The sequence below is a fragment of the Rhinopithecus bieti genome, unplaced genomic scaffold (assembly GCF_001698545.2).
Source record: "Rhinopithecus bieti isolate Rb0 unplaced genomic scaffold, ASM169854v2 scaffold_18644, whole genome shotgun sequence".
In the NCBI taxonomy this organism is placed as follows: domain Eukaryota; kingdom Metazoa; phylum Chordata; class Mammalia; order Primates; family Cercopithecidae; genus Rhinopithecus; species Rhinopithecus bieti.
The window spans coordinates 909,910-937,418 of NW_016809656.1; the positions used below are offsets into that span (position 1 = coordinate 909,910).

At 34.4% G+C, this 27,509-nt stretch overlaps 1 protein-coding gene across 1 annotated transcript in view; it reads right to left on the reverse strand.

Annotated features, from left to right (window-relative positions):
• Window positions 1-27,509, reverse strand: part of EPHA6 (EPH receptor A6) — a 960,105-nt gene that overhangs the window by 515,414 nt on the left and 417,182 nt on the right. The window contains exon 5 of the mRNA XM_017889953.1: window positions 11,634-11,969. Coding sequence (XP_017745442.1) covers window positions 11,634-11,969 — 336 coding nt within the window. The remainder of the gene's footprint in view (window positions 1-11,633; window positions 11,970-27,509) is intronic.

A 27,509-nucleotide genomic window follows, 5' to 3' on the forward strand; every position in this document is an offset into this window, starting at 1 on the left:
TTCGTATAAGGAGTAAGGAAAGGATCCAGTTTCAGCTTTCTACTTATGGCTAGCCAGTTTTCCCAGCACCATTTATTAAATAGGGAATCCTTTCCCCATTTCTTGTTTTTCTCAGGTTTGTCAAAGATCAGATGGCTGTAGATGTGTGGTATTATTTCTGAGGACTCTGTTCTGTTCCATTGGTCTATATCTCTTGTTTTGGTACCAGTACCATGCTGTTTTGGTTACTGTAGCCTTGTAGTATAGTTTGAAGTCAGGTAGCGTGATGCCTCCAGCTTTGTTCTTTTGACTTAGGAATTCTCTTGGCAATGCGGGCTCTTTTTTGGTTCCACATGAACTTTAAAGCAGTTTTTTCCAATTCTGTGAAGAAAACCACTGCTCAGTGAAATAAAAGAGGACGCAAACAAATGGAAGAACATACCATGCTCATGGATAGGAAGAATCAATATCATGAAAATGGTCATACTGCCCAAGGTAAGTTATAGATTCAATACCATCCGCATTAAGCTACCAATGACTTTCTTCACAGAAGTGAATCTCATTCTTATTTTGGAGATGAGTCTTCTCCTCTGGAACCTAACGTTTTCATAGCATTCAGTTGAGAGAATAACTGAGAGGCTTTCAGGTTATTTTGAAAACACACACACACACACACACACACACACACACACACACGCACACATCCCAGATGTACATCCCAGATGTATCTCTGGAAAAATTGTTAGTCTGATATACTGTCACTCCTTTGTGGCCCCTTAAAGATTTGTGAACATTCATGAAGGACACTTCTTCATTCTACCAAAAATACAGAATTGTAGAACAGTGAAAGAAGGTGGTTGGTGATGGGTGATGATAAACTTGCAAATTGGAAATAAGTAGTAATGATCTAACTAGAATGTTATACTGATGGTCTTCCTGTCTACGAAGAGTGACGATTCAGGGGATGGTGACCTTCTATCTCCTGAAGTGCAATTTATTTTTTCTGTTTTCCTTTTAAATAAGCTAACATTTCTGCTAGTTGCAGGAAGGTTTTAGGTGAGATATTTCGGGAAGACCATCTTTAAAGAGTCAGTTGAAAGATACAAGGGGATTAAAAATATTTCTTAGAGATCTTTGAAATAGGATAAAAATAATATTTATTTGAGAAGGGAATATGTACGTCTTGCCTCATGACTAGTAACTGAACTCTACATTCTCTTTAGGTTATTTCAAGCATGTGAAAACCATCACTTTATAATATAGGCGTAAAACTAACATGAGCTGGCAGAAATTTGGTTAATACAATTCAGAAAGTGGAAAATAATTTATTTTAGGAAATAATTTTGCACATCAGTTATAGTTTAAATTTAAATATTAATTTAAGGGTGCAGTGGCTCATGACTGTAATCCCAGCATTTTGGGAGGCTGACGATCATGAGGCCAGGATATCGAGACCATCATGGCTAACATGGTGAAATCTCGTCTCTACTAAAAATACAAAAAATTACCCTGGCGTGGTGGCATGCGCCTATAGTCCCAGCTACTTGGGAGGTTAAGGCAAGCGAATTCCTTGAACCCAGGAGACAGAGGTTGCAGTGAGCCGAGATCGCGCCATTGCACTGCAGCCTGGGCGACAGGGCAAGACTCTGCTTCAAAAACAAACAAAAAAGAAAAACACATAAATATATACATATTTAAGTTGCATTTCAAATAGCATTTGTTTACCTCTTAATACAAGTATCTCACATTTTGTAAAACAGCTAAAGAAAAACAGCAGATAAAGATTTTAAATATTCAAAACTGCTCAGTATATTAAACATTTATTCTCATAAAATAGAATGAGAAACCTATTCCAAATTTCTAGGGATCTGTGTAATCCCTATCTAGAGCTGATCAACATATTTATGTTTATAAAAAATAATAAACTTAAAAATATCAAATTATGTTACAGGGAATAACTACCAAATAGGTTAAAATATAATCTGAACAACTCGTAGACAGACAATGGCCAAACATCCACTATTTATATAAAGAAGCCTTGAAACAGGAAGTTAAAATAGGAGGGCATCCATTCATATGAGCATTATAGAGTAAAAACTAATACATATTTAAGATATTTACTGTCAGCAGAAGATTAAATATTTTTTGCAGAAAACAAAATGAAAAGAACATAAAGCACATTTCTATTTATATATTATAGATATATCTATCATCCTTGGAATAATATTTACTTGCTTTAATAAAAGATTATTTAATAAATATGTAAGCTGAATTACAATATAAAAGAATGAATACAAATAATTTCAATTTCTGTCATAATTATTTTGAAGGGAAAACACTTTTATATTTTAGAACACATCCTGAAAGTGACTAAGTATTAACAATATATAGCAGACCATAAAATTATTGATAACTGAAATCCACCCTTAGATCTATTAGAATGTCAAAATAATTAGAAGAGCATTAGTCAAATCATGGAACTCTCTTTCAATTTTTTTTCTGTTTTTAATCTTTCATTAGTAAAAGCTTTGCTCACTGCCTAACAGAATAAATGTGTGGTCAAACAACTAGGCTTTCTTTCATAAAAATAAGTAAAATGTCAACATTCACTGCCTGTCATATCACTATTTAATCATTTATTACTTCATACATAATTTAAGGGCTTGTGTACTAAGCAATATTTCAGGCGGTCAGTTCTTGAAAATGTATATTGAATCAGATATTATATATTTAATTTAGTTTTTTTTTTCACTTCGACAAACTTTCACTTCCAAATCTTAAAGAATAAAAGACTGTTAGCGGCTCCATAGCAAGCATCATGTCTCAAACACTCAAACATGCATCTTTTTTTTTCCCACCACATAACAGATAGCTCAATATTTAGTGTGTCAGAATCATTGATTATATTGGTTTGCTGAGTAACGCCGAGAGGTAAATTTGAAAAACAATGATATTACCATTTTGTAAAATGTTTTCAAGGCTGGCTTCATGAATGCATGGCTCATGCAGATGCACAACTCTCCCAGCTCTCTTAGGGTTTAATGCTCAGCTAATGCCATTGGAATCCTTAATAATTTTTATCTTTATACTCATATTTTTAAAGTGAATACAAATGGGGCAGTGGAGCATGTGCTGGGAGCACGATGCCTGGTCTCTGGGATGTAGGTCCAGCCTCCCACTACTTTTCCATATCCACAGGATGTGTTCTCCCTGGCACACTCCCCAACTCTCAGCCATGCAGTCTTCCAATCCCTACCCCTGCCCTGTGATTGCTGTCATAGTCTGCCTAGGTTAGGTGAATATATTGACCTCAGTGTGGGGACGACCACATTCCTGGGTTGCCAGTTCATTTTCCCCAGTGAGGGATCTGGACATCAAGGAAAGGGTCTAGGTTGGATCTGCTAACCCTGGAGCGTCGTGTGTGTGTGTGTGTGTGTGTGTGAGAGAGAGAGAGAGAGAGAGAGAGTGTGTGTGTAGCTGTTTCTGCTCTGCAGATTTCATGTCTTAATGCAAGCAGGTCTCTCACCCACCAAGGAGGAGATGTGAAGACCACTGGTGGTCTCCCATTGTGGGTTACAAAGGCAGCTGCAGTCCTGAAACAGGGCCCTGGGAACCTGGGAGTGTCATCATTCTTCTGCTCAAGTACCCCTGGTACAGAGCAAGCGCTCTCTGGGCAGGCTCTATGTTTTAAGGGACCCTCTCTCTTTTACTTCCCGACCTTCCTGAGTCTGGCTGATATTCTTCTGTTCTGGCCTACTTGAGACACACTTGGGAACAGGAGGTGCATGTGGGGTCAACTACAGAAAAAAGACTTGTATATTTTGATGTTTTCACATATGTTAAATGTTCTTGTATTTGCATTTAAAATGGTCATTGAGCAATATAAAGATGAATGGTAAATTTTAATGTGAATAATTTGAAATTTTACTTTTTCTTTACTTAGAGGGACATTAAATGGCAAACAAAAAACATTGTGCCAGGTGGAGAGAGATAAATCACTGAAAGAAAGAGCATTGTATTTCAGTACCTTTTATGACTCCCTTTTCCTACTTTTGAACAAAGGGTACTGCATTTTATTTTCACTGGACATCATAAATTATTTATGTAGATGATTGACTGTTTTAGAATCTAAACCAAATAGAAAAGTGCAGAGGAATACATGGAAGAAAAAACACTCATCTAATGATGGTCTGTGGAATTTCTGTCTGGTTAAAAGGTCAGCAATTAGTATTTCAATCTTTGCAATTGAAATATTTTTAACTATGAAGAAATATCACATTTTTAATGATGATCAGAATAATCTGTCCACTTGGAAAATAATTTTGTTTTATTCTTACACATCAATGCTGTTTTAATCCTTAAGGATATTTACTTCAAAGAGGCTTTTAGAAAATATCACAAATGGCCAGGTGCCATGGCTCATGCCTGTAATCTCGGTATTTTGGGAGGCCAAGGCAGGTGGAACATGAGGTTGGGAGTTCAAGATCAGCCTGACCAACATGGTGAAACTCTGTCTCTACTAAATATACAAAAAAAAAAAAAAAAAAAAAAAAAGCTGGGGGTGGTGGCGGGCACCTGCAATCCCAGCTACTTGGGAGGCTGAGGGAGAGACTTGCCTGAAGCCAGGAGGCAGAGGTTGCAGTGAGCCGAGATCATGCCACTGCACTCCAGCCTGGGGTTTGACAAAGCGAGACTCGGTCAAAAAAAAAAAAAAAAAAAAAAAAAAAAAAAAAAAAAAATCACAAATAAAACCCAGTGTTAAATACTAAAAACATAATAAATCAGTTATCCAAATCATCTCATTTATTTTTGTAGGCAAAGTTCAGTTAATGAAATCAAATTGGCATCCATTTTCAAACAAAGAACTATATTGAAAATGTGCCAGTTTGCTAGAGATTTGCCTAACTATAAAGTAGAGCCTTATATCATATGATAGCTATAGATTATGTAGAATATGATTATGCACACACTTAATTCCAATTTATGTAAACATCTGCTAATCTGGTTTAATTTTACAGGATTTAAAACATTTTACTAAAGAATCTCTATGACTGTTTTTCAATTTGTACAGATAAATGCCATTAAAATTGTTAATATAGTAGTAGAGGCACCAAAACAGCAATAAGGTCTTGTTATTTTAGGCCAAAGAAAACACTTAGTCACCTTTTCTGCAAAATGTGCAAATGAGAATTCCTCAGAGAAAACAGCTGATGACTCTAAAAGCCAACTGCTTGAAATCAAGTTTAGGATCAAACACATTTCTTTAGCAATGTATGATCACGGAGAAAAGTTGCTATTAAAGCATGGTTTAATGTTGATTAAAATCCTTTGTTGAATATGTTGTAGATACACAATCAGAGAATTTAGTGAACATGAAATTTAGTATATGTTAAAGAACAAACATGCCATAATACTTTCTTGTTACTTTCCAGACATATTCCTGCTTGAATTTAAGGCTTTGCCCTTTTTATATCCATTGCCTGTGGTAGTCTTCTTTTATATAGTTACAAGAGTTACCCTTCAATTCATGATCTGCTCAAGTGTCAAGTTAGAGAGGTGTTTTTGGTTTCCTTGCATAAAGCTAACCATTTATTTTCAAATCACTTACTCTGTTTAGTTCTTCCTTGTGGGACCTATCACTTCTTAACACTAAAGTATAATGTCTGTAAAAGCAGGAACACTGTTAATTATTTTTCTCTTTATTGCTATATTCCTAGAACACAGAACAGTTCCTGGCAGACACTAAACAGTCAATAAATACGTTTTAATGAATTAAGCAAATGAAAAATTAACTCACACCATCTTCAATCTCTATTAATGCAGTCAGTAGAGATTTATTGTTATAGGCAATGTAAATTGAGGATATTCTTAGTGAATAATACATCATCCATGCCCTCAGGAAGCTTATATATTGGTTGGAAAAGCAAATTATTTAAAAAATGTATGACTATTGTCCAGTGAGACAGTGACACTGTAGTGTTTTACACAACTATCTGAGAACAGTTGTTCAATTTCTACAGCTGCTGATTGGAGCAGAGTTGCTAACCAACTCTCAGAAAACTAATTTCTAAAGTCTGAGGCACTTTTCTGTAGTATTCAATTACTCAAAAGATGTACATCACAAAAGGATGCTAGACTTGGAAATAATTTGGTGCTTCTTAGGAGTGTAAACAAAGTTTACAATCACCTAGATTATAATTTAATATTTGGCTGCACCATAATCATTATGTAATCATAACTAGTCATGATTTAGTAAAATTAGCTAGTTTGACATTTCTTCCATAAATAAAACATTCAGTGCACTTTTCAGGGGAGCAACACTTTTGTTGAAGATAGAAATATTTTATACTTCAATATGTCTAGGTTTTGAATATATAATTTGCCTATGTATAAGAAATTTGGAAAAATACAAATAATACAGCATATTTCTTAAAGTCAGGGTTATTGCCTGATTTAATAAACAAAATAAAACTTATCATGCCTCTGGCTTGTGTTTCATGTATTTTTAGTAAGCAAGCATTTAAAACTTTCACACTGATTTTTTTTTTTTTTTTTTTTTTTTTTTTTTTTTTACTTTGGCTAGAATTGATAGGTTTTAAAGAATATTTGCTCTGAGCATTTTGAAAAACACAGTGAGGACTGTGAGAGATGTTCGAAGATAAAATACGTTAAAATGAAAATATAAAGATGAAGAATGTTTACACTATCCCTAATTACTTACTCCAGCAACATGTGAAAGTTTGGCATTTGAGACAGACTGTATTTCCAAAATCCAGTGAACTGTAAACCAAATAGACATCTCAAGTTTATACATATATAGAGACTTCTGTTGATTTAAACATATTTTCAGTGTCGGTTTAATTAGTTATTCCTGCTACAGCATATACATGAAATCTGCAATCACAATGTAAGCCTAAGGCAGGCCTATACAGAATGGTCACTCAAGGGCAGAGATAGGAGTGCTGAGTGTATTTTTTTAAGATGCCAATAAATTGGACAACTTGGTTCTGACAATAAATGCTTTAAAGACCCTTTAGCAAATCTCAGCAGAATTTGTTTGTAATTAACCATGTCTTTCACTTTGAACATGGTCCCTAAAGGTTTTTGCACATGTCAGGATATCTACAAACACAATTTGTTTCAGGTTGACTATCCATGATTAACGTTTTCCTCTACTGTCTAAAACCTGAATAATTACTTTTTACTGAACTACACACCTTCGTTTTCCTATCATCCACTGAAGATTAAAATCAAATGTCTTCTGCATGTCGCTTTCTTGTTTTGCTCTCTAAATGAAACACCTTTCAAGACCATTTACATAAGCTATGAAAACAGAAGTTTGCAAATATAGATCTTAGGAATTGTAGAAGTCAGTTAATTAAGATTTATTGCAAAGATTCCTTATTATGAAAGTCATAGTTTTAAATCTATAATCTTATTTATCAAACTAGACTTAGACTAATCAAGGAATGTTTCTCCTAACTACATCTAAGTGGTTCTAAGTGATTTCAAACTTTTTTTACATTTGTTTAATTATAAACAGAGCAAACAATTAAGCCAGATTTGTTTAATGTGGTTTTCTTAGTATTTCTTAAATATGAGAAAAAAATATATATATAGTCAACTACATGATAGAAAAGGCAAACCGAGGCCAATTTATTTCATCTCTATCTTCATGTTTCACAATACGCACACATAAGAGTAGGATAAAATAATTAATATAACTGTCTATATTTTTTGGTCTCTAATATTTTTTCCATACTCATGTAAGTATGACCTCAGGAGCAATGTTATTAGTCTGACTTCTTTTCACCATTTGTGGCCCTGGAAAGATTCCAGCATCTTCTGACAGGTGGCTGATTCTTTAACTTGTTTCAGCTATTTGCAGATACCCATTAATTTTTCCAAATTTTAGATGAACTCTTTAGCTCCTTCCCCAAATCCTGCTGTACTTCTATGATACACTATCTTATATATGATCAGCCTCTAATTCCTCCACTATCCAACTTTTGCTTGGTTCCTTCTACTCAGAATTATTTCCCTTATTCCAGCCTCATTTTACTTAATCACTTTCTATTCATCCCTCAGAACAGAACTTAATTTAAATGTTACTTCCTCAGTAAGATGCCCCCCCTCCCCCAACCTTATCCTCCAGATTTGGAGAACATATGCTTTCAGAGCACCCTAGGCTTCTCCTTAGCAGTACTTACTATAGTAGTAACTACGTATTTGTGAAATTGCCTGCTTATTAACTGTCTCCCACCATACTTTAAAGTACATAAGGGCAGGCCGGGCGCGGTGGCTCAAGCCTGTAATCCCAGCACTTTGGGAGGCCGAGACGGGCGGATCACGAGGTCAGGAGATCGAGACCATCCTGGCTAACACGGTGAAACCCCGTCTCTACTAAAATACAAAACTAGCCGGGCGAGGTGGCGGGCGCCTGTAGTCCCAGCTACTCGGGAGGCTGAGGCAGGAGAATGGCGTAAACCCGGGAGGCGGAGCTTGCAGTGAGCTGAGATCCGGCCACTGCATTCCAGCCTGGGCGACAGTCTCAAAAAAAAAAAAAATAAATAAAGTACATAAGGGCTCACTATCATACGCAAGGAATACACTAAAAACATGTTAAATAAATTGAAAGTTTATGAATAACACTTATCACTTTTGCAATTTTGTATAAAAACAACATGTAACCTATAGAGAAGGTAAACTATTTTACTCTTGTCTCTCAGTCCAATGAAATTGTAATGTGTTATCAGATAATCTTTGCAATTGCCTCTTAAATCAGTTAGAAGAGAATTCCCAAAGATACTCCAAGTGGAGTGATGGCAAATTATTTCCTGTATTTGAAGCAATACAATTATTTCATTTAAAGCTGGAACAAAATGGCATCAGTTTGAAGTTTGTTCTGAAACATTAAGTTTCTATAAATTCTTTTTAAATTCAACACTACACTCTGACTCCTTTGGATATGGAAAGGATATCTGATAGATCCACAGATTGAATTGGTTCATAACACTACCCTTACCTGGAGTATCTGCACTTTCACAGATGTGATTCTCTAACTTCAGAATTTCAGGCACAAGAAGAGGGGGCCTTCTTGGTATCTCTCAAAATTATGACATGGAGGCAGATGCTAATATTTAAGTCTGGTCACAATATTTTATTAGTATATACATGACAATATATTAGTTGGTTTAGGACCTTTATGTACTTTCAAATAAAATAGAAATACACTTTGATTATTTTAATATTTATATGTAAAACAAAATCAAATTAAATTAACAATAATCTTTTCTTAATATTCAACAAAGATAAATTATTGGAACAAATTGCTTAATGATATTATCCTTCCAGAATATATAGTTTCAATATATGTGTACCATCTCTTATTTTGTGTTTGATATGTATCTTTTTTCCATAAACAACACACTTTTAATGAACTATCCCATTTTAAAAGTGAAACACAACTTATATTTTATCCTTTTGATAAGCAGAGATGTGAACTAAATATACTCTTTTGTAATCCAGAAGGAAAGGCTGCTGTATGTATGAAATTATGTAAGCATATTTACTTTATTTAAAGTGACATATTGGTTTTGTCCAGAAATTAAATTTTTTCCCTATAGCTAAAAATTGTTGTACTAGATTGTATTTTTTGATAAGGCTGCAGCAATAAAAACCTTAGAAATAATCTGCTAAAGCAGAGAGGAACAGAAAACTCTCATCTACTTTATGTTGAAGGTATATTTGACAAGATTTTGTTGATAAGAAAGGAAAGAGGAAAAGAAAAGAGAATAGGAATTCTATTGTGAATAACCATAAAGCAAATTCTATGATGTGGAACTATTTGCTAAATGAAGAGGAAAATTTCATAGTAAATATAAAACTATTAGTGTACAATATTATATGGCTTGGCTTTATTTATTAGAGGCATTTCTGAAGATTATCAGCAAAGTGAATTTATGTATAATATCTGGAAACACTAGGAAATTGACATTGGTCCAATCCACGGGACTTGTGTGTGTGTGTCTGTGTGTGTGTGTGTGTGCACATGACATTAATCATATACATGTCAATTTATCACATACGTAGCGTCAGGAAACTATCACCATAATAAAGATATACAACTATCATCACAGTCCTCCCTCCATCTACCACTTCTTAGCCACACTGCCCTCCTACAAATCTCTAAGCCCTGACAACCACTAATCTGTTTTCCATATCTATAATTACATTATATCAAGAATATTATATGAGTGGAATCATATAGAATGCATCCTTTTAAAATAGGCTTTTCACTCTGCATAGTGCCATTGAGGTTTATTCAAGTTGTGTGTATCAATACTTTGTTCATTTTTATTGCTGAGTATTATTCCAACACACTCAAATCAACGTATTTTATTTTAAATATCACCATATGCTGTCTTTGTGTATGTTATGCTGAATTGTCTTTCTATATATTCATATGTTGAAGTCACAACACTGAGGACCTCAGAATGAGATTGCATTTAGAAATGGGGTCTTTGAAGAGTAATTAAGGTAAAATGAGATCATATGAGTGGGTCCTAATTCAATATGACAAATGTACTTATAAGAAGAGACGATTAGGAGATTAGATATAAAGAGGACAGACCTTGTGAAAACAAGGGAAAAGATGGCTACCTACAAACCAAGGACACAGGCCTCAGAATGAAATCAACAATGCTGACAACTTGATTCTTCTAGTCTGTAAAGCTATGAGAAAATAAATTGTCTGCTGCTTAAGCCACACAGCCTGTCTTATTTGTTATGGCTACCTTAGCAAACAAATGCAGTGTATAAGAATAGTTTTGTCTTTATAAATTTTTCTCATATATGTGTTCATTTACAATATTTTCTACCATAAGGCAATAACTTGTGTGCCCATATAATTTATGAACACTTCTCAAAAGGAGTGTATAAAAATCTCTGAAGCTTTTCCTGTTTCCTGGTATGCAATATAATGATGTTATGAAGGAATTAAAGAGAGCATACACTTGTAAAAATCATAGGAGTGTTTGCAGCTGACCATATTATAGCAAACATCTATGATGTTATAAAGAGAACATTAAGCTGAATTCATCAGAGTTCTGAACAGTTTAACTACTTTTCACAAACCTCACATAGATGATGACATTTGAACACATTTCTAAATTTGTCTGCTACTTAGAGTGGATCACAATTAAATATACTGGCTGGAATGCTTTCATAATATAGACATGAATTATAATTTTAAAATTCTTACCATTTGCTTTATTTGACATGAAAAAAGGATGGCAGCATAACTGGGGCAATTGAAATTCAATTCATTTAATAACATTTTATTGATTTCTGACTTCTATTGGTAAGTAATATGGACTTACTCATTAAGATATATTGTTATATGATTATATAAAATATATGAGTACATAAACATTGAAGGAAGTATTTCATCTTATTATTCATACTACTGAGAAGTAATATAAAAATATCTTTCTGAATTTTAGGAAAGAACAAGAACAACAACCAGTGCGTTACCTCTGCAGTGTATAATGTATATGACGGCATTGCACCTGCAGTAAATATAGGCCCTCATGGGATATTATGCATCAAAAGAAATTATGGGTCTGTTTTGAGAGAACAGCAGTGGGACTTACCATCTTGATCCGTGGTCACTGTAATAGCTGTGAATGGCTTGGGAGAAAAACTCAACTCAGAAACTCCATTCATTGCTTCTATTTCAAAGGTGTAATTCACGTGAGACACAAAGTCAAGTACTATCACGGAATTGTTGATCAGGCCTGTATGTCTTGGGATGAAGCGGAGTCCTCCACCACAGTCCTCACACTGGCTGGTGTCTAAGCCACATTTCTTACAGATTACACTGTATGTGAGATCTTTTCTCCCTCCTGTGTCACTTGGTGGGCTCCATTCCAAAATAAGGGCTGTTTCATTGATGTTAAAAACCACATTCCTAGGAGCTGAAGGTGGCCCTAGAGAAAAGCAATTAAAAAACAAATGTACATGTATAGGACAATGAATTATGGTGCTAAAATGAAAACTTCATCAATAAACACTTGTTTCTCTTTTATGTTAGTTTGAACTCTTTTTCTAATGGGATCTATAATGATCATATGGTTAAAATAGCTCATTGGGTCTAGTAAGGGAGGAGTCTTGAGGAGTGAAGATCTATATCCTAAATTTTGGAGCATGAATTTAATATATTTAATATATAATATAAAATCAGGATATCTGTAAAACATATGGTAATTATACTTTTAAACTTGACTGAAAATATATAATAAAATTATTTTAAATTATGTGATAGCTTTAATTACATTTTATTACTTATATTACCATTTTAAAATTTGAAAAAATAGTAATATACAGATACAAAACACATTGTGGTAAGTTTTTCAGTCTTCATTCTATAATTGGTATGTAGATAAAATCCCCATTCATCACTTCTGAAAATCACTAAAAATCCACTTTCCAAAGGTTGAGATTAAATGAACATAAAATTAGGGTGAACAGATGATTTGGAAAAAGGGAAAAGGAAATGAAAATTGAAGGCAACAAAAAACCTTTTATTAAGTCCTTGTCAATTTGATGGGATAAAAGTATTATATGAAAGGGATAAAAGGGGGTCATGGACAAGAAATGATGGCAAGACTTTCATTTAGATTAAGTTTACTAAACACAAGTAAGTGTGTCCTTTAAACTAAGTGTGGCCCTAAAAGAGACCCACAACATTCTCCTATTTGTCATAAAGACCTAGAAAACCAAGTCAGTCCTAGGAGGGTATGAGCATCTTCTTCTTATTTACCACATAGATCATACTGCATAGAGTGCTTGATAGCCTTTAATTGTTCCAGCCTTTCCTTAAAATTGTGTGAATAATCCTATATACTTATCTGAGTCCTTCAAGCCTCAGTTTTATAATGTCTTCTAGGTGCCAGACACTGCACTAAGTACTATACATGTAAAACCACAGAATCCATATGCTGTGAGAGGCTATACAGATGAGAGATATTTAGAAAAATAATATACTGTATAAATGACTGGGGAAACAACATTCACGCCATATTTTAGAGGGCTTCATTTTAAAAAATCTAAACCAATTCTCTAATTTCTGTTACCAAGAAAATCTACTTAGAGAGTGGAAAGGAATGTCTCTCTAACATTCCCTCTGAGAAATAAATTCAAGTTTTGATATAAGCTCCTTTTGGATTTCAAGGTATGGACATTCATTCATTAAATACTTTATTTAGTGTCTACTATGTGGCAGATACTGTACTAGATCTTGGGCTTACAGAGATAAGACATGGTAGACATTATTCCTTCTTTCTTGTTATTTACATTTTAGTGGAGTGACTAGATATATGTAAACAGATGACTAAAATTCAAATCATAATGTGTGCAATTACAAAAATTAGAAGGACAGGTTTTGAAATAAAAGCAATCAGGGGAACCCCTGTTTTAGGTAACATTCTGAGAAAGCCTCATGGAGACGGTGAGGAGAATATGCAGAGGGGTGAGAAAAATATTAGGAATAGAAAGTATGCCATTCTTGTTCAGAAAGATCTTGAAATAACCATGTAACTGGCAGAAAGTCACTGTGGCTAGACTGCAGAGGGAGAATGCATGAAGTAAGTTTTAAGGAACAGGAAGAGGCTAGATAGTGCAAGACTGCTAGGCTCATTGGAATGAGTCTGGATAGTTTTCCATGTACAATAGGAAGGGACCTCAGCTACCTATAGGTATATCACCTAGAAATGCAATGAATCATTTTTTTGAAAGGTTGCTGGGTGCCTTGCTTTATGCCATTTCATGTTCCATAGGGTTTACAGAAATGTCTACCTTCAGAAAGGCAAACATGAAGGGGATTATACACTAGAGAACAAGGATAAATGTAACTTTTTACCTCCAACCTAGACTTATGTCTAGGAGATAAAGATTCATTATCATAATAATGTTTTCCTACAGAATGACATATTCATGTTGTTGGTCTTTTCTCTTATTTATAATGGAAAACATGAATTATTATTCACTTATATTTTCATTCTAGGAAGAATGTTATCAATTATGTTATGGGTGTCTACAAGTATGTAACTGTCCACCTGGAGACACTTAAAAAAAAAAAAGAAGGCTGACACCCTTCTTACTCAAGGGTCCTCATACCAATTTGTATGATGATTAAATAGCTTTTTAATTGTTGTTAAATTATGCCAGCTAAACTGTGATTTCATGCAAATATTAAGCTGTAATGATATGCAGTGAATCATTTACTAAGATTTAGAACTTGGAACAAAGAGAGACAATTAATTCTAATCCTCAGATTCAACTAAATTACGTGTCACTGGGCTTTTATGAATGTGGTCTGATTGCTTTGTTATCATTTATAAATTATACAAAGATTACGTGACACATTTAAAAAATAACGTGGCAGCAATAACACTTTTGGAGACATCTGTATTGAAAACTCTCAGGTATTTACTTATATAGATTTTATTTCTTTACAAGAAACAAGTAATTCACATAGAAAGAAAGCAATCTCCAGTCCTTACCCTCCAGACTAACTTCATAAGAAAAGGCAATTATTCTCACTTGAAACTAGCTGTTTTCAAGTCCATCATATGAAAACTACCTAAATTGTACAATTTTTTCACTAGTTTTTTAAACTAGGAAACACTTTTCTTTTGCTTCAATTCGAATTTCTACTTTACAATTTTAAAGAATAAAGGAACAGTGCTCTACCAGTAAAACTCATGAGATGCTTATAGCAAGGCTGTCACTCCCGTACCAGAAAAACATCTGTCCCGGTAGGTCCCAATTTTCCCCTTAGAGTAGCAGAGGCCAGGTGTGCTATGATTTTTGTTTTGTTTTATTTATTTAAGTTGTTAATGTAAATTGTTTTTAAACATAACTGTGTTTCTCAAAACATGTCCTATGCAATACTTCTAGTCCCACGAAATATCACACAAAAATCAGTTTGTTGCTCAAATAAGACTTGGTGGACTGATGCTGAAACAAAATGAACCCTATTTGCTTCACTTTGTTGAATCCAACATTTCCCAAAATTTGTTCACAGAATCTTATTTTCCAAGGAGCATCTAGAGCAATACTAGCATTCTACAGAACACACTTAAATAAAGGCTGACACAGAAGAAGAACAAGCTGAACGGCCATATTTCAGTTACTGCATCAACCGGTAGAGATTTATGTTTCATATTTATAATCATAAAAATATGTTAAACCCACAAACAAACAGCGGGATTTTTCATACGGGCTGAAGAGTGACTGTTTACCAATTAATTCAATAGCTAGTTATAGTTTGCAGAGGGACTTTTAAAATCTTAAGAATAATAAAATTTCACTGAAATATCTGAAGATACCAAGTCATGAAAGACAATTGTCTATTAAGTTATATTTAATCAGTTCTTAAGTTACTACCTTTGTTAATTTAATGACTGCCAAGAATGTAGTAGTATGGTTTATTAACAGAAAACAAATTTATTCATATTTCTTAGTTTACAAATGAGAGAAAAATAGTTCTATGCTAATCTGGGTCAAGGACAAGATTAAAAGAACACATTGAACCATTTAAAGATGCTTAGGTAAATGCTTTTACGTATCAGTGAGACTGTAGAATTAACTACAGAAAAATAAGTAAATAAGTAGAGATGAAAAAGCATATCCCCAGGCATTAATATTGCACTGAAAATATAAGTTGTCAGCTCTCTCTCTCTCTATATATATACAAAATTTTAAACTCTAAAAGTCATTTCATCCTTTGTATCTTCACTATTCATTTTATCTTTAATCTACATATTGGTAATCTCATCTCCGTTCTATAGAATCTTTAAAAAATGTATTTAATAGGAGCATCTGTAAATAGAATTTCATATTCTCTTTCTCTAAATCACTTCTTTCTCTATCTATAGATTTTGCTTATTAAATATTTTCTATTTGGAAATGAATGGCAATCACAAAACTGGAGCTCCAACCTCAGCACAGGAAGGAACCATATCAGTATATTCAGAAGAAGAAATGAGGTTCAGAAAAGGACAATAATTACATTAAGATTATGCAGTTCATTAGTGGTAGAATGACACCTAGTATTTATCTGTTTAGATTTTTTAAAACTCTATTACGTCATATTCAGCCTATAGATGGAAAATCTGACAAATATGAAAATGTACAGTTGACCCTTGAACAACATGGATTTTGAACTGCTTGGGTCTACTTATATTGTAGAATGTTTTTCAATAAAAGTTAAACCAAGTGTGCCTGCTTCTCCTGCCTCTCCTTTCACCTCCTCCACTTTTTCTGCCTCTGCCACCCCAGAGACAGAAAGAGCAAGGCCTTCTTCCTCTCCTCCTCCTCAGCTTACTCAACCTGAAGACAATGAGGGCGAAGACCTTCAGCATGATCCACTTTCACTGAATAAACAGTAAATACATTTTATCTTCCTTTATGATTTTCTTAATAACATTTTCTTTTCTCTTGCTTACTTTATTGAAATAATACAATATATATAACATATAAAATGTATTAATCAACTATTTATATTCTCATTACACTTTCCGGTCAACAGTAGACTATTAGTAGGTAAGTTCGGGGTGAGACAAAAGTTAGATGCAGGTTTGCAACGGCAAGTAGGGAGTGGGTTGGTGCCCCTAACCCTCATGTTGTTCAAGGGTCCACTGTATTTTTATACAGTTTTTTGTTTTCAAAGTATTGTCAAATACACATTTTCAAAACATACAAATTAGTAACTGATTATTGCCTTCCTATAAAAGACTCCCTTAAATAATGCTCTTAGAGGGTTTAAATAATTTTATATACGGAAGAGTTACTGAAACTTAAGTTTTCAAAGTAAATATTACTCAAAATTCAGGAGTATGCACACTTCAAATCTTTTGCATTCCATATAGCAAAATGGATTGTTCTGATTATCTTTGATATGATTGTACCTACTTTCAGTAATTAAATTGATGCCTAAAACAAAACTTGTTATGTATTAATGTTTTCATAGTCCCATCAATCAGGAGTTAGATAACTTTTAGAAGTTATTTTATTTTTAAAATTAATAGTTAAAGAAAACAAACAAACAAAAAATCTAATAGATCAAATACCATTCATTTCCAGAATAAAACCTAAACTTCTCAGCTTTGTCTATATCTTCATACAACGCCCCCATCCATTCTTTAGCCTCTTGCTCCCTTTTGCTGCATCTCAATGCCTTTGTACATACTGCTCCTGAATTGCCTTTACCTCTTTGTGCTCTCTGAAAAATTCCTACTCACCCTTCGTATTCTGATTTAGTTGTTACCTCCTTTGTGATAACTCCTTGCTATCCTCTGTCAGAGCTGATCACGTTTACACCTGGTAAGCATGTATTGAAAAATATATAGCTAACTGTAAAGGGTGTACTTAATATTTCACATAATTTGTTTCACTCAATCATTACAATAACCCTGTAAAATGGTTATTAATATCCCCATTTTATAGAAGATATGATTGACACTTAGTAAATAATGCACATATTACACTGAAGTATTTGTTTTCATAGGCACAAGTCTGCTAATCTAGCTTGAACTAAAGGTAACATGCTTTAACCAAAGAAATGAATGCAATGCATGGTTTTGTGCACTTCTCTAAGAATTACATTTCGCACAGTACAAATTTTGACAAGTATTGTAAAGCAGATAATTCAAGGTTATAATTTTTATAAGAGCCCAGTGCTAGTAAGAACAGATCTATATTACATGAAAATTATTTGAAGTAGAAGGGAATGTTTATATTACAAAAACTGAGATTAACTAATAAAGAGCCATAAGAGAATAAGGTGCCACCATCTCTTTACCCATTAGGAGAGAATAAAAATTTATCAAAATACAGTTCTCTAGACACTTGAAAACAGAAAAGTAAGCATTTGCATCTTCAAGTTTCTATGCCATAGAGCATGTACATAATTTTAGCTTGGGAAATTTCCAAAATGGTAGCTATCAACTATTCTTATCAATGCAGGAAGAAAACTTCAATATTAGTCCATAGAATAACTAATTATAATAATTACAGAAATGCATTATAAATATGCAGATCAATAGTTAAAGTAAACATAATCACATGAATGAGAAAAAGAGCACTTAAATATAAACAAAATAATGAGGACCTGGCCTTAGATTTTTTTAGTTAAACATTATCCAGTTTCCCTAATACCATGGAAAAAATCATGCGTACTGACGTATGGCCTTTTTCATGTTTGAGTCAATTACCTTTAGACAAGTATCCATTAGAAACGGAAAGAGAAATATGAAGAGTCCAAGCACTGTCATAATTTCAGAGGGAAAAGCAAAGCAATGAATGAATAAATTTAAGCAAATTAATAAACTTTCCCCAAAATGCATAACATTGTAGCAATAATTATGGATGTTCTGCTTCAAATTATGAATGATTTCTTAGTAATGATCTGTTTTGTACAAACAGATGATATTGAGTGTGACAATTCTTTCTGAGTTTCAACTGAAGAGGTCAGGAATAAAGTCACACTGGCAACAAGTGGTAACTCGATTCTCCAATATCGGCAGAATGGCCACTTAGTAATTCTTCTTACAGAGAAAACTCTCCGAGATTATTTGATAAAAGAATCTCTGCTGAAATATAAATTAAAGTATATGTGTTTAGGTAACTCCATCAAACTCAAGTGGTATCTATCATTAATCTATAATTGGGGAAATGGGGATTCATTACATATAGGTGTCTATTCAGTAGTGTAAGGGTCATTTTAATTTTAAAAATACAGCATTGCAATACACGAAGTGAATATTTAAGTAATTTTATGATAAGTCAAGTCTAAAATATAACAGCTTGCTTGAGGTTTAAAAAAAAAAAAAAAAACTATCATTGCAATTTCTCCCTTTCTAGGCTCTGCAAAATTGTGAATGCTACATTGTCTGTACAATGAGTCACCTAAACAATCAGCTGTATTTTGAATTTCAGTTGTGAGATGGAAAAGCAAGGGGGCCAAAATGGTTTTCTTCATGCAAAACTTACATTCAAGAAAAGAGAAAAGAAAATAAAGAGATGGCGGGGGAAGAAGAGATAACAAGCAGAATAAGGATACTTGGATTGTCAGCATCCTGAGTATCCCCAGGAGGGACGTGGCTAGAGCAACCGAAAAGAGGAAAGAATACTTCTCCAACTACATCTCAACCACTATTTGCTCTACGCAGAGTAAGAGTGAGAGAATAATAATTTTCTCAAGTGGCCAATTATTCCAGCACTAAAGAAACCATGCTTTACACCGTTAGCCTTAGAGGAAATGTAAATTCAAGTTTTATGCTTTCTTCCCAATCATTGTCACTGTATATCAAATACAAAGACTTGATATTTGCCTGTGTATTAAGAAGGATGTTGTAGCAAAATGTTTTCACTTGTAGGTATTGTTTGACTGCATATTTAGATGATCAAAACAACACAAAACAAAATCCTAAGGGTATGCATTACAATTACCCATGTGTATGACTTACATTTTATGTTTGAACTTTTCTAAGTAGGTAACATAAATGTTCGTTAAATGTGTTAATCTGCCAGCACCTGTTCAACAGTTTTAAAAGACAACTTCTCTATTGATTTAAATACATGAAAACCATCAAAGTAAAAGTGCTAAGACCATGGGATTTTGCTTTTTTCAAAATCTCACTCAGCCACCTATTAGACTCTTACTTCATTCCTCTCTATCGTCTCCTACTCTGTTTTCTACTTGACAAGTACTTTTAAAATAACTCTTATTTGCCTACTTTGTTTCTCCAACCTCAGTGACTATTTTTCCCTTTTGGCCTGGAAAAGCCTTGGACAGTTATTCTGATAATAGACTTCTTGGCAGATAGTAGGATCTCCTGTACTCCAGATGGCAACCAGAGGCAGCCCTAACTGATCAAGAACTGATAGTGTGGAGTGTCCTCCACAGCTCATTCTTTAAAGTACAGAGCATACATGAATGAGTCACCTGAGAAAGAAAGTTAAGAGGATATGAAATAGATTAAAATATTACATAAAACATTCAGCATTTCTTTTAAATTTCTTATTCCTAATTTTAAAATATATTTTCAGTTTCTGCAAAAGAAACACAATGAATTTTTAAAAAGAAAACAACAATGACAACAACAAAAAGAAGAACAAGGAAGCCCAAATCTGCAGGTATGTAGCTGGTATAACTGGAATAACTGGATTAAGATCCAGACTGTTTGAGAAATCCTGGTAAAGTTAAAGTTGGTTAGGGAGACACAGACCAAGCCTGGACCCTGGATGTCCTTATATTGACTTATAATTTTGTCAAAGAAGGGTTGTAGATGTGAAAGGCTATAAGCAGCAGTGGGGATATGATGAAAGTTTTTCATTGTTATTGTTCTTCTTTCAGAAATAATACTTTCCAATAATTTGGAAGATATTTAGGAAGGATGGAAGACTAAAGGAAGGAGACTTGCTAGGAGATTATTAAATTAACCCAAAGGAAAGTTGAGGGTCTTAACTAAAAGATTAACGCCAGGAATTTACAAGAAATGGACAGAAGAAATGCGAAAAAGTAAAACCAAAAGGCTATTTCGAGGTCAGCGGTAGGGGTTACGACTTAAGCTTCATGGCTTGGATGGGTGGATTGATGAGGATTCATCAGGACACAGAAACAAAAGCTAGGCTGGATAAGCAGTCTGAGGGAGAAAGCAATAATATTGGCTACCACAGGTTGAGCTTGAAATTATTAGCTACTCATTCATCAGGTTCTTAGTGTCTACTATATGCCAGGTACCTTGCAGTCTCTTGGGGATAGAATGACAATGCAGAAGCAAGTATATAAATACACCAAGTATTTTCAAAGAATGATATAATCTATAAAAAAGAAGGCACAATGACATAAAAAGGAGTAACTGCAAAGAATTTTATTTGGAGGGGGCAGTCAGGAAATGCCTGTCCCAAAAGCTGGTATTTGATCCTGAATAGCAAAAATAAAACTTAAGGAAGGAGACCTAAAAGGGAAAGCAATTCAAGTAGAGGAAACTGCTGGCACTGACAATGAAAACAAGTTCAGCATCTTTGAAGTCCAGGAGTTTGTTGATCAAGGGGAGTATGCTATAACACAAGGTCAGAGATGCGGGCAGGTTTCCATAGGACACACAGATCATCAGATCCCACAATCAGTTGTCTAGAAGACTTTGAACCTCAGGAGAGAAGACTGAGATATGGATAAAAATATGGGCATCATCTATCTACAGGCGGCATTTGAAATTACGGGAGACAAGGAGAACATATGAAAAGATAAAAGGACAACACAAAGAACCCGGAAAAAATTAACATTTAACAGGTGGGCAAAAGAAGAAAAATCATAAATGGTGATAAACAAAATGATCAGAAAATTAGGAAGATGAAACGGAGATTGCAATGTCTTAGATTAAAAGGGAACAAGGAGTTGCAAGAAAAAGAGAATGATCAACAGAGATAAGTGTCAGGAATAACAGGACAAAAAATGTTTCTAATACAAAATGTCAATGAAGATCATTGGTGAATTTTTCTTATGCAGCTTATTAGAAGTAGTAGAAACAAAATCTACTTGCAGTAGAGTGAATGGGAACATCTGAATGCAATAGAGTAAAAAGCAAATTAAAAGTAAAAAGTAGACATAGTCAATGACAACTATTTGTCCAAGGTATTTGCTTTAGAGGAGAGAAAAATTGGACTGGGTGCATTTTTTAATAATAGAAATTTGAATATATACTATAGGTTCTGAGGAAGGAGTTAGTAGAAACAAAAAGTCAGGAGAGGAGAAAACAAGAACAGCCAGGCCCAACAGAAAACTGAAAGATCAGATCACCCCTCACAATTGGAAGGATTAGTTTTGAATGTGAGACATAATTTTCTTTAAACTGTAGCCATTTGAGACACCTAATAATCTTCATGTGAATAAACTGGGATTATGAAATAAAAAGACACCATCTCTATAAACCCAAAGACATTTATAAAACTCTTAATGGTAAAATCTCATGCTGTTGTACTAGAAAAGTTTTAGGTTTGTTGTTGTTTTGAGAAAAGTACTAAGGAACTGGGCTTCTTAGCATCCTTAAAATCTTATTATTTATATGATTACCTCCTATACCTATCTATGAAATTTTCACCTACTAGGCCATTTACTGGCCAAATATTTTGGTTACTCATTTCCACAATTTCAGTTCTTCATTTTTTAATCATACATTCAAAATGGTTTCATCACACACTTGAATTTTACTTTTCTCTCTACCCCTGAAACCAAAAAATGCTTCCTTTTAAATCCCTAGAAGGTTCTCTGAAAGTACTGTTTTAAATGTTAAGATTGACCAAGACACCAGAGAGTGATGGGAATGACTGATGATCTAAATTCCAACCCTTAGATAATACACCATAAGAATAAAGGAAATAAATAATGGCAAATTCATAGCAATACAATACGTAGCATGGAGAGAATATATATATATTAAAATATTGCTAATGTTTGTGGTTAATGAAAAATAGGAAAGGTTGACTGCTTGTTCAATTCAATTCCTGGCCCCAAAAGTTCTGTATCTTGCTGGACTTACCATGAACCTCTTAAGTGTAATTGTTCAACAACCTCTTAACTTGTCATTTTTTTGATCTTCTTCCCCAACAATCTCATCTTTTAAGTTTTAGAAGACACAATGTTTTGAAGTTTACGGTACTTGCTTTTTTTTGCATATATTGTAATAACTGCTAGGGTCACTCCGTACTAGTTAAAGTATGATTCAGACTACTTCACGGATATTGCTAGAGTAGGCAGACATGAACAGGGCAGGAGAGGGCCCTCCACCCCAGGAATGTCAGGCAAGACCAGGTGATGGTCCAGTGGCTGTTAAACTATCTTTCGAAAATAATAATTGGCGGCATTTGGTGCCAGGGAACAGCCGTTTCCCAACAGATAGAAAACACCTGAAGCTGGTGATCAGGCGCTTACCAATAAGATCTCAGGAATTGGGCAAGTGGGCTCAAGCATGTGCATAAGACGCAAAATTGCAGAGTTTGACTGGTATATGACCTTCCCCTAGGAACACTCAGTAAGAAAAAATGCCTCCAGTGAGCATGTGCACAATTTCAGTAAACACACTGTGCATGCGGTCCCTCCCGGGTGCCAGCAGGCCACTGCCTGAAGACAGCCGGCCCCAAGGGAAGAATCAGGGGAGAAGAAATAGAAACCCCGGAACCATGCCAATGTATATAACCTCAAGTAAAGGGCCAAATGAGGCAGCTGGATCTGTGTAGGTGTCTGCTTGGCCCTATTCCAAGTGTACTTTCTTTTCTTCCTGCAGTAAAACATTTTAATACACTTTCACTCCTGTTCTAAAACTTGACTTGGTCTCATACTGACTTATGCCCCTCAGCCAAATTCTTTCCTGTGAGGAGGCGGGAATCAAGTCACTGCAGGCCTGTTAGATTTGCCACTGCTAACAATATCAGATGATAGGCTTAGCGGTGTAGGACTTACTATCTTTTGTGAAAAGGTCTTAGGCATTCAGTATATTATTATTACTGTTGTTTTTAGTTTGCAGGAATACAAATGATGGAAGCTGCGAACCTGACAAAATAGCATCAACATAAAATTTCTAATAGTTTGAATTTTAACTTACCAGACACTCTTTCAAAATGAATTAATTGTAAGAGAACAGCTTTCTTTTTAATTTAACAAGCATTTATGTAGCACCCATTATGTGCAAGGTACTGTTTTTAGCACTTTTCAAATATTAACTCGTTTAAATCATTGTGACAACAGTATGAGGTATGTATTGTTGTTATCAATACAGATGGTACATCTGGAGTTAGGAGAAGTTAAATAATTTGCCCAACCTTACATATCTAGTAAATGCTTTTGTGGTCCAGAAAATCACACCCTAAAATATGGTCCTTTGGCATGCAGAGTGCTTTGAATTAGAGGAAACTGCAAGGCCTCAGAAATAAACCTCAAAACCAAAATCTCTCTCTGACCTTTCCCATCAACCTGTCTCTCTGATCTCCTTTCATTCCCAAGGCACCAATAGGGGATTTCTCTGAAGTTTCTTTTTTTTTGTTTAAGGGAATTTCATCCAGAAGAAATGTATTGTCTTAAAAGTCCTTCCCTAGGAATCTTGTCAAACAACCAGTAAAAATTAACCACTGGAAAAAAGAAACGACTATAAGTCATTACCAAACCCAGAAAGACATTTCATCTATTCTTCTGAGGGCAGCTCCTAGGGATTACCTGAGATACTTTACCTGCATGATAACACCATTTTTCTTCACACTAAAGTTCCACCCTTCACATTCTTCACCACCTCCCTCAGAACTCAGAGGAACTTTCTCCCAGGCCATTGCTCCTTGGGTACACTCATTTCTCCTAAAAATCACTTACTATCCCTCCAATTGTCTACATGCCCCATCTCCTTTCCCCTGCAAAGAGGGTATATAAACCTCACCATCTGGACCTTCTACAAGTCTCATGTTTTATATACCCCCCATGCTTATGCACATTAATACATTTCTATGCATTTTTCTCCTATTAATCTGGCTATTGTCAGTTCATATTAGTAAACATTCGGAGAGGGTGAAAGAGTAGTCTTCCCTTTGCTCCTACATCACCAAGATTCACTCTGAGAAAATCCAGCTTTAAAAGATAGTGAACTCAGCACTAAGCTGAGTCTTTGCCAAACAAAGTAAGTAAGCTCTTAAAGAAGCAGCAGAGAGAAGCGTTGAGAAGAAAGCTTCCTGTGTCTGGACTAGGAAAACTCGACTAAAGCTCTATATTTCACTTTTCTTTGGGGGTTCTCGCTTTTGATCACTGGTAACAATGTAGGAGATCAAATTATGCCCTCCAAAATATGACTGGAGAAGACCAGAATATGCCACCCTAAAATACAGCTATAGGAGACCAGAATACATCACTCAAAAATATGCCCCTTTGGCATAAGGATTATTTTGAGTCAATTTATTTGAGAAACTCCAGACACAGTAGAAGCTCAGAAAACAAAGTAGAAAGCACCCTTTTCTATGGAAAATTTATATCTACAAAGGAAATCTCCATTTGTAAGTGTACCTCCCTGTCTTCTCAGGAATAGAAGGATCACTAAGTCACCAGAAACTCTTACCCATGAAGAAGGCACTGACTTAAATCAGCATAACAAATCTTATCCTGGTTTACTGTGATTTTACCTCCCCATTACTGCTCCCCTATCCAAAACTCTTCTTTCTTTGCTGCAGCTAAAGATGGTATTTTAACCTAAACTCAAAGCTACCTCTTTGAGATTTACTCATTCCCTAGGTATGTCCAATGTATACATGAGGTAAATGTTAGTAAATTACTGTTTGCTTTTCTCTTGCTAATCTCTTTTGTTACTGGAGTCTGTCTCAACTAAGAACTATGAAGGGTAGAAGGAAAATTATTTTTCCTGCCCTATAGCAACAATGGCATGCTGTTCCCTGTCTAAAACTCTGCCCAACCAATGACAGAATTAAACCTTTCTTTGCTTCTACTTTGTATAAAAAAGGTAGGCTAGCATTTCTGAAATATAATTTATAATATCAAAGCATTAAAAAAGGAAATTAGAAATGAAAGCAAATTCAAGTGACATAAAATGATAAGTGGAAAAATACACATATCTGATTCAAAAATGACTGACAAGCTTATCACATTCATAGACCTCACATTCAAAGACCTTGTTGTAGCCCATCTTTATTTTCCTTTGACTAGGTTGTCATGCTGAATAACTCTAAGCCTTCTCAATTATTGAGTATATTAGTTTACTAATGGGTTCCATTGATGGGAACTTATTTCGTCAATTTACCAATTTTCTATTTATAGCCTCCTAAGAAAATAAAAAGAGATTTTCCTCTATCACTTAAAAGCGCCATTCAGTTTCCTACATAGGTTTTGAGGGATACTTGCCTGACAGGACTGTAACTATATGAAATACCACCAACTATCTAAGCTGTAGTATGTTGTCCATAATATATATAATACCATTCAGTAACCATGCAAGAAAGATTACATGTATAGTAACAGGAAGATTTGTCTACTAAAAACTTTTTTCTATAAGTGAGAAATTATATTCAGAAGTTTTATTTTGCTATTTATAAATTTAAAATATGTTCACAGGAAAAAAAAATACCTAAGTAGTAATTTTCTAGGCTGTAATTTTCCGAAGAAAGCAGTCACTTAGCACTTACAATCAGAAAGCCAAAATTACATCTACTAATGAATAGCAACAATGAATGTATTATTTTATTAAATGTGTTCCATAAAATATTTTATAAGGAAGTCTATAGTCATACAGACAAATCTATGAACTGCATTTGTTAAGTTTAAAAAATTGGGACATCTCTAAAAATGCCTCTAAGAAATATGTGACATTACGTAAGTCTAGTTTTGATTCTATGGAAGTAAATAAAATAAGCAAAATTTTGGTACCAATTCATTACCAGGAAGGGCAAATGTTCTCCTTAATATCTGACGTACACAACTGATAAATAAAATAAAAGCAAACAAAACATAAAGTGGAGAAAGCACACCCTATTCAACCAATGGTGCTGGGACAATTGCCAAGCCACACATGAAAGAATGAGACTGGATCCTCATCTCTCACCTTATACAAAAATCAAATCAATAGAGATCAAAGACTTAAATCTAAGTTCCGAAACCATAAAATTCTAGAAGATAACATCAGAAAAACTCTTCTCGACATTGGCTTATGCAAAGAGTTCATGATCAAGAACACAAAAGCAAATGCAACAAAAACAAAGACAAATAGATAGGACCTAATTAAACTAAAAACCTTTAACACAGCAAAAGAAATAATCAGCAGAGTTAATGGACAACCCACACAGTGGGAGGAAATATTTGCAAACTATGCATCCGACAAAGGAACTCAATCTACAAGGAACTCAAACAAATCAGCAAGAAGAAAAACAAATAATCCCATCAAAAAGTGGGCAAAGGACATGAATAGACAATTCTCAAAAGAAGATGTACAAACTGCCAACAAACGTATGAAAAAATGCTCAATATCACTAATTATCAAGGAAATGCAAATCAAAACCACAATGCAATACCACCTAACTCCTGCAAGAATGGCCATAATTAAGAAATCAATCATCAATGTTGGTGTGGATGTGGTGAAAAGCGAACACTTACACTGCTGGTGGGAATGTAAACTAGTACAACCACCATGGATAACAGTGTGGAGATTCCTTAAGGAACTAAAAGGAGAACTACCATTTGATCCAACAATCCCCACTACGGGGCATCTATCTACCCAGAGGAAAAGATGTCATTATTTGACACTTGCGCATGCATGTTTATAGCAGCACAATCTGCAATTGCAAAAAAATATGGAACCAGTCCAAATGCCCATCAGCTAATAAGCGGATAAAGAAAATGTGACATATATATATAACATTTATATCACATTTACATTATGTGTGTGTGTGTGTGTGTATATATATATATATATATATATATA